Source organism: Beta vulgaris, chromosome 4 (assembly GCF_026745355.1).
Source record: "Beta vulgaris subsp. vulgaris cultivar EL10 chromosome 4, EL10.2, whole genome shotgun sequence".
Lineage (NCBI taxonomy): Eukaryota > Viridiplantae > Streptophyta > Magnoliopsida > Caryophyllales > Amaranthaceae > Beta > Beta vulgaris.
Genome location: NC_079205.1, coordinates 55,458,897 through 55,467,657, shown reverse-complemented (window position 1 = coordinate 55,467,657; position 8,761 = coordinate 55,458,897). Strand labels below are relative to the sequence as shown.

Genomic DNA, 8,761 nt, shown 5'->3' with positions numbered 1-8,761 from the left:
TTTCAGTCTCATTTATTTTTATTAGGATATAATTGGTCCAAAAATGAACCCCTGCTAGGCAACTAACCTTAGGGTTGTTTAGAGTGCGATATGGACCGCACCAAACCGCAGCTCAAACCGATTTTTTGCGGTTTGGTTTGGTTTGCGGTTTCAAAATTGCGGTTTGGGTCATGATTTCAAACAAATTGTTTGCGGTATGGGTTGGGTTTTAATTTTTGTAAGCCGAAACCGCACCGTAAACCGCAGTTTTGTACGATTTTTTTGAATTTTTTTTTATCTATTTTGATTTTTTTTAAATACACTTGACAAGATGACCTACAAGTATACAACTGAAAAAAGAAGTTGAGGTAAAGAACTTAGACAGTTTTGATAAATTATTATTTATGTTTCATATTTATTTGGACTATTTATTTTTATTAACAAACTTTTTTTTATGCTTAGATTACAAAATTAATGTCGTGAAGGAAAAATTGGTTAAATCGCAAACCAAACCGCAACAAATCATTTTGTGCGGTTCGATTTGGGTTGGGAAATGTCAAACCGTATATTTCCGGTTTGGGTTGGGCTACATCCCAAACCACACCAACCCAAACCGCGAACACTCCTAACTAGCCTACAGGACACACCAGCTCATAATGTAGGTACAACTATACAAGGCTAGATAGCCTAGAAGAAAACAGGCATAAAGGTCCACCTATTACCACAAGATAATCCCCCAACATAGTATTGGGATAAAGATTCGAACCCCGAACAAAATTTTGCAATTCAAAAGATACTCTACTGAGCTATAACCTTTCATTCGTGTCTTTTTTTTTTTTAACACTCCTTGTGGCAGATTCTAGAAACGATCCCATGCCATGTGACTAGTGTGACTTATTCAACTGGTATTTTTTTTTTGGTTTTTCATACTCTTACGCCCATGCGTAACCAAGCAGTATCTACTATCTACGCCTCCTCACCACCACCCACAATTCAACTCCTACGCCATGTTAGCTGCATTATCGCCCTTTAGCCACATCTCGGCCCCATACCACCAATTTTTCAACCCAACCCCATATCTTCCTCTGCTGCGAAAACTACCATTACAACCACAAAGTGCCGAAATTTCTATTCCATCACCACCCATCCAACCACCAAAATTGACCTTAATACACACAATAAAAAAGAAAAAGACATAACAAAAGGAGAGCTTCAACAAAGGCTAAAATGAAAATGAGTGGAGGTGAAGGTGGGACAATGGTGTATCAAGTGGTGGAGGAGGGAGGAGCGCAATGGATAATCATGCAAAATTCAATTTTCCTCTTGAAATCTCACATTCTTCACATTATTGAATTTCAATTAAGCTTCTATGTAATGGAGGAGAGTGACGTGCCAGCCCATGAGTGGCACGTGAGGAACAAAGTTGGGAAGAAAAAAAGAAAAGAAAAAGGCACTAATCATAATGTGCCACATGGCAAATTAACCTGCTGAAGAGGTTTTAATAGGTAACTAGTTATTAGGCCCGGACTATGTTCCGGGTAAGAAAAAATTTCATTTATTAATATAATACTTTATGATAATAACACTAAATACAATTTAACTGAGTGGTTAAGACTTTATTATATGTACTTGAGATCTTGAGATCAATCCTATCCTACACAATTTCTAACTTTTTTTATTTGATCATTTTGGAAGATACATCCTAAATTTTGGATTATACTAGAACAACTCATAGTTAGGATTAATATGGAAAGAATGGACAAAAACCCCTGCACATGCTATACTGCTCATGATGGTGGCTCCATATGGGTATCAACTTTATTAAAGGTTAAGTAAAAATCTGCAAACAAAAAAAGCTGTTTTTTTTATATATATTGTCTTTTACTCTATTACTTTCTTTTTATTTCTTGCTAGATGTTAGTGAACATCTATCATGCCTCATCAGAAGAGTCCCTCTGACAGAAGGAAACATCAGTTAATTTTTGACAATTCACAAAAACCTTCGTGGAAACTGATGAAGATAAGGCGCCAGAAGACACCAAAGCTAAGTTCAGCAGCACCTCCCTACAGATGAACTAGAGGATAGCATAAATCCACAACATAATCCAGATTCAGCGTAGCATAAGCAACGCCTAATAACGAGTAGTGTGTGATTATCTTGGTATACAGCGGGTATCATTTAAGTGTTATGTCTACAGCTACACGGCTACACCAACCTGTCCATCAGATTGGGCTCTTCCCTATATACACAAAATGAGAGCCACAGCATTCTTTAACATGATCCGTAACAGCTCCCCGCAGTGCTGCAAAATGAGGATTACAAAAGAAGCCGTCAAAAATAATCTCCATACAGTATTGCTCTTCTCCATAACTTGCTGCTCTGCATCAAGTTTCCCAGGATAGTTCATTGATACGAGGGTGAAGCCTGACTCATAGTCACCAGTCTCCTGCCCCCATTATTTCGCCAAACCCCACGCACTGAAGCCAGAATTGAGTCCTGATCAGGTCTAACCACCATCAGATCAGAGGCCAAGTCACAACAGCTTAGATCTTCAACCACCGATGCTGAACTTTCATCAAGACGAGTCTTAAGGAACTTCAACTGTTTCTTCTTTTTCTTTTTGCCTCCTGTTGAAGCTGGTCCAGATGAATTGCAAGAGCCACCTCCACTAGGATGACCCACATCTTCAACTGAAGCCTGGGATTTTCCTTTGGCTAAATGTTTCAACTTCGATGAGGGAGGTTCCTCCTTTGGAGTCTTAGCATTTAACTTCAGCTCCTTGAAATGATTTGCAATGCTATCTGGCAACTTTTCTTTACCGCTGATGCTAGAATCTTCGCACTTTTCCTTTCCTTTCTTAGAATGCTTACTAACAGTTGTTTTACCACACTCTTTCCTTAGCCCTATTTTGTAAGTGTCTCCCAAACTGCTTTTATAAATTTTCATGAGCTCCTTTTGCTTCTGTTGATCAGGGCAAAGTCTAGCCAAGTCAGAAATAAGATGTGCAAGGCCAAATTGATGGATATACCCAAAGTATTCTCCAGCATCAATCTCACCCTCACGAAATTCTTGTGAGATTAATTTGAAGGCGGCATATTTATCTTTGTCAAATTCTAGGGAAGCACTTATTCTCCCAACCAGAGACTTGTTAGCAGCTCGGATGTCATCTTCTTTCAGTGTACCCTCTTTAGATGTAGAAGGGCATACAGATCCTTCATTTATGAGCTTAGGAGCTAATGTAGATGGGCCCACAGCTTCAATACTATCTGTCCGTGAAGCTGTAGAGCCAGCAGAAGTATTGCCATCAGATAATGAAGTTAGCAGATTATAGGAGTTCGCCGAGCTAGAGGATGAGTGACGCACTGCCAAAGGTCCAAGTAGAGGTGAAATGGATGGACGAGAATGCGACAAATATCCTGCATCTAACGACCTGCACTGGGATGGACTGCCTGCTGGAGTGTGACTGGTACCAATTTCCTCCAACTTCTTGGATTTACGCCGCCGTCTCTTTGAAGATTTAGGCAGTGAAGGAAAATCAGAATCACTCAGAAGTACACTCCTGAAGTCCAACGTAGCTCCTTGAAGTTGTCCTGAGGATGGCACACTAATGGCAGTAGCACTAATTTCACTAGGCCTCCTGGGACCAGGAATTGCTTGCACAACTGATGAAGTATCATGCAGTCTATTCGAGCTGGCCCTTTCACTATAAACTGAACTAGTAGAAACTAGTTGAAGGTTAGATGCGCCTGAAAAAGAAACATGTGCTCTGACACGATGACCTTCCTCCTCCCTTCCCTGATGACGAAAGCCTGTATGTAGCTGTGGTATTAAAATATCAATTAAGACAGTTTAGCAAATATGAATTTGATATCTTCCATGAGCTTTTACAGTTTCGCCATATAAATTCACAGAGGAGAATGCAAATTCATACAGCACACAAACATAAACTGGAATTGTATGCCCATCTGGCATCTGGAGCTGATGTCCAGAGAATCAAGAACCCAGCCCTACAAAGTTGAGTGAATACACAACAAGACAAGATAACTCATAACGCAAAGAATGCAGGATTAAATTACGTGAAGCATGCAGATGGAGATCAATAAAGGGTTCACAAGTACCTGCAATGCAATTTTGCGTTTTGAACGAGACATGTTTTCACCATGCTCCAACGCACTATGCCTCTGAAATTAAACAAATAGAATGAGATCCCATGAACCAAGTTCTAAGATATGAGTTTAGCATTTAAAGCCAAAGACAAACTCAGCCCCAGGCTTCAGTGAGAGTATCATGCCATGAGAGAGTAACATATGGATTAATAAACTTAATATGCATCCTCGATATAAGATATCTTGAAATCTAGGGGTAGTTTCCTCCATCAAAACCAAGTGGTAGATGCTGCTGAACAACCTAGTTTTCCTCTTTGCAAAAGATAATGAAAAAGGAAAAAGATGAGACCTTCATGTCAGCTTCTGTCAGGAAAACAACAAATTTCTTCTCAAGGCATGTGTCATCCTCACAAAGAAAATGATCTTCACGAAAGTGGTTCTGAGAGATATGCACTTTTCCAACAGTTAAATCATTAACCAAATTAAAGTGCAATGAAATTGACAAGTGATACAAGAACCTAACCTCCAAATCATTATAGTCCTTGTAGTAATCAAATCGAGCAAAATGCTGCCTGCAATTGATGCATGTTGGAGGCATGTATTTTCACTTAAACTGAGAAAAACAAGTAAGCTTCTTACAAATGGAAAGCTCATTCTACCTCTGGCATATGTGGCAAGTATAATGTCCAGTAGACATGTGGAAGTAAAGTTCATTATCACCATAAAATGGAATCTGGCAGAACTCGCATAATGGATGTCCAGAAAATCCGCATCTTTCATTTTCACTGCCGTCAACTTCTGAATCACCATAGCGTATATGCTGTCTTAGCTGAACTCGACTATAAAGCTTCTGCTCAGACATGAAAACCTGCTTCAAAGTAGTAAATTGAACGTATCATATTAGAAGGAGCCACTGCATTAGATCCGGTGTAATAACCAAGAATATCTTCCCTTCTGTTGAAGACGAGATGAAAATTTCTAAAAATCTACAACATATAGGTACTCTTGCAAGGGACAATCAAAAGCCAATTAATCCTAATTCATTCAACCACTAACATAAATATTTAATTTGCCAAAGCAATTGTAACCTGACCAGGAGTCTGATTCTCAAGTTTTAGGCTACAGCTTACAAGTAGATATCACTTTGCGTCTTATATAATAGATATGATAGGAGATAGTGGGATTTGTATTGTTATATTAGTGAAGTAGATGTGAGATCAGGTAGTAGGTCCAAAAAATGAGGTCAAGAGAAACTCACAGAGAAAAATAGCAAAACCGTGACAAAGAAGGAAGTGTTCAAACTATATAGGACAAATGGAAAAGGATAGTGTATATCTTTTCTTGGACAAAGTGAGTATCAAATTTCTCCTTGACGACTTACAAAATTTTAATGCAATATTTCTCAAACTTCTGAATACTATTTACCTCACTGTTTTGCCTTCTTGTTCAGATAAATCAGATGTGGATTCCACTTAAAAGGAGCATAAAAAAATGAGTAGACTGTCATATATATTTAACTTTTAAGTGACATCGTAAAGTTCAAAGCCAAGCAATTAGAAGAGTTAGATTGAAGACATCAGAATAGTAAAACTTCAAGCTAAAAAATCGCAGCAGACGGCAACTCCATAGAAGTTGGATCTAGAAAACATAGCACCAATGAAAGCATTCTAGTGGCCACAGGACTTCAGAAAAATTCTAAAAAAAAAAGTTGAACCTCAATACATTTTTCAAACGTGCTTTCTTTCTGGAATAGTATAAATTGAGATCTACTTATATGACAAGCACTGGTATGACAAAAAAAAACCATCTGGAATAATATTTCTTACCTTTTTGTATTCTAGACAGAGATTGCAAAAGAAAAGTTCATGTTGACGAGAGAAATGATCTTTGAGCTGCTCAACACTCTTGAATTTGCCTCTTTTCTTAGATTTTTTATTCCCAACTGCCTCCAACTTGTCACAAACATTGCATGAGAGCCTACACATAGCTTTGATGATCTTGTATGCATCAAAATCATCAAAGTATGCTTGTGTATCCTCATGAAACCAATATGAACCCACCTTACCATCTTTAGCATCAACTGGAAGAACCGAGAAGTCATTTATTACTCTTGTGAGAGATCCTAATGCCTGGCAAGTGGCAAAGGCCAGTAAAGATTGGGAGTTAGATGATAATATATGGAACGGGACTACATCCAAATACTATAAAACTGCTATTTGAGTGACTCTGCCTCGTAGTTACTTGAGAAAGTAACCCAGTTCACTAGTAGCAGTCTCCTTAGTTCTAATATCTCCAATCTCAACCTGAATCCCAAGATCATCATCATCCACGTGATCGTTATTAGTCTAACCTTCTCTAAGTAAAAGTTTACCCCAGCCAATACGAAAGAAACAAAAACAAGGTATACTTATTAAAAGATAGGCAAAGAACAGGATCCAACCCGAAAGCCACTATATACCACAACCGAATACTCCAACAAATAGGAAACAACATTCTCCACAAGATGAAGAAACGGAGATCAGCACACATAATAGTAGAGAGACTTGCACAACTAACATAGACCACTTCTTCTCCATGCAAGAGCAAATTGCATCTCAAATCAACAACAGAATTGGCATACCAAATGCTGTTAATAAATTACATAGCAATAATTAAAAAATTTTAAAAAAAACATCCTATAATTTATTTCTGTTTCCTATCCCTCAACCCAAAAACAGTCCGCGTCTTTGATGTTCACTGTAAGCCTCACAGCTACATAAATCAACACCACAACAGCACAACTTTTCATCAAACCATCTTAATCACTTCAGAATTTGGCTACCTTTATGAGCATAGCAGAACAATATCCTGTCCCAACTCCCATATACAGAATTTAGCTCACTATGCAAACACTTCCACTCCAAAGCACAAACTGGAGTATTGACATCAAACTAAACGACCACATATTAGTGTATCCAATTTCTGACATCGAAATTCACGATCATACAATTACAACCCGTAAAACACATCAATATCCATCTCCCTAGAGAATAACGATGGAACATTTGTACAATTCAAACAATCCTCAAAATTTTCATACAAGTCAACAAATGATCCATGTTAAACACATACATACAAACCCCATTTCAAATCTGCACAATCTTCCCACCTTCTAGATACCAAATTAACATATATAGTACTACATTAATCGATCATGAAATTCACAATTTGATCAAAATCATATCTCCCCTGGCCCCCCTAAACCCCGACAAAAATCAATAATAAACAAACAAACAAAAAAAAAGGATATTTTGGACAAAATTCGCATATATTTATTGTTATATCTATATTTGAGGGGGAATAATTAAACGAAGAAAAAAAAGGAGAGGAGAGAGAAAAAGAAAGAAAGAGACCCTGGTGACGAAGACGGAAGAGGAGAGAGACTTGCAAATGCAGCAGCGGCGATCATCGCAGACGAATCGAAGGCGAGCGATGCAGATAGCGCATACATCTTTGTGTCCGCAAGCTCCGTAAGCAACCCACTCTAGTGTTTCAGCGCACACTGCACAGCTTCCATCATCCATTTTTTTCTGTGTTTCTCGAAATGAAAATGGATCCCTCGATTCTCTCTCTCAGTCTCTCTCCCAGTCTCTCTCCCCTGTTACACAGTACAAAGTACAAAGACAAAGAGTAAAGACAGAGGAAGTACGTGGCGTAGGGAGTGGGACTGAGAGTGGGTGAATTTGTTTACTTCATTACCCATTAACAATCCATTAACTGCACCAAAAAGAAAAAAACAATCCATCAACTGCACCGAGGATGTTTTGTATCCTGGCAATAGAGGATTCGTTCGTTATCGTTTTCTGTCTTTAATTTTCAGCTTTTCTGAAAACTAAAACAAAAAACAGAAACTAGAAAAATTAGGACCAGTTCGTTATCTTTTTTATTTGTAGTTTTCAGTTTTTTTTGAAAACTAAAAACCAAAAACAGGAAATTAAGGGATCGTTCGATATTACTGTGGTTTTCAGTTTTTTGGTTTTTTATTTTTCAAAGACATAAGGTATATGTCATATAATGGATCAAAAATTAGTTCTACTTATTGAAAACATGTTGCTTTTGAAAACTGACAACGAAAAAGTGGAAACCACTTTTTGTCGTTTCCTGTTTTTTGTTTTTAGTTTTCAAAAAAACTGAAAACTGAAAACAAAAAACGTTACCGAACGAGCCCTAGAAAAAGTGATTTTCACTTTTTAGTTGTCAGTTTTCAAAATCATCATGTTCCGATTAATTTGATTAACTTATTATTCATTATAGGATATATATCATATGACTTTGAAAATTAAAAAACCAAAAAACAAAAAACCAAAGTAATACCGAACGGGCTCTTAGTTTCATTTTTTAGTTATTAGTTTTCAAAATCATTATGTTTCGAATAAATTTGACTAATTTTTTATTCTGACATATATCATATTATTTTGAAAATCAAACAAATCAAAAAACAGACAATCACAGTAATACCGAACGGGCCCTAATATTTCTGTTTTTCTAGGTATTTTGAAGTCAGTGTGATGCTCGGGTTATAACATTTTCATATTAAAATATATTATTTAATGTTGTATAGCTTATTGGTTAGAACTTTAATACATTAATAATAAATTTTATGTGCAATCTATCTAATATACTATCCCTCAGATTT

At 37.2% G+C, this 8,761-nt stretch overlaps 1 protein-coding gene across 4 annotated transcripts; it reads right to left on the bottom strand.

Annotated features, from left to right (window-relative positions):
• Positions 1-2,000: 2,000 nt before the first annotated feature.
• Positions 2,001-7,834, bottom strand: LOC104890647 (E3 ubiquitin-protein ligase hel2). Of its 4 annotated transcripts, none has more exons than XM_048643317.2 (7): positions 7,479-7,833; positions 5,913-6,215; positions 4,746-4,957; positions 4,610-4,658; positions 4,436-4,525; positions 4,099-4,161; positions 2,001-3,799 (listed from the first exon to the last, which is right to left on the bottom strand). In XM_048643317.2, the coding sequence occupies exons 1-7, from the start codon at positions 7,647-7,649 to the stop codon at positions 2,384-2,386; spliced, it is 2,304 nt and encodes a 767-aa protein (XP_048499274.1). In that variant the 5' UTR covers positions 7,650-7,833; the 3' UTR covers positions 2,001-2,383. The 4 variants fall into 4 exon arrangements, with proteins under 4 accessions (XP_048499274.1, XP_010674514.2, XP_048499273.1 ...); XM_010676212.4 differs by having other exon boundaries at positions 4,746-4,954; positions 7,479-7,832; XM_048643316.2 differs by having other exon boundaries at positions 4,436-4,658; positions 7,479-7,834.
• Positions 7,835-8,761: the final 927 nt, after the last annotated feature.

What these genes read in the sequence shown, in the direction of transcription:
- LOC104890647 (XM_048643316.2), bottom strand. Translation starts at nt 7,649, where the DNA reads ATGGATGATGGAAGCTGTGCAGTGTGCGCTGAAACACTAGAGTGGGTT. An exon ending in CTTCCGTCTTCGTCACCAGG is followed by an intron (nt 6,216 to 7,478) that starts GTCTCTTTCTTT and finishes GCCACTTGCCAG; the next exon opens with GCATTAGGATCTCTCACAAG. An exon ending in AACGCAAAATTGCATTGCAG is followed by an intron (nt 3,800 to 4,098) that starts GTACTTGTGAAC and finishes TTAATACCACAG; the next exon opens with CTACATACAGGCTTTCGTCA.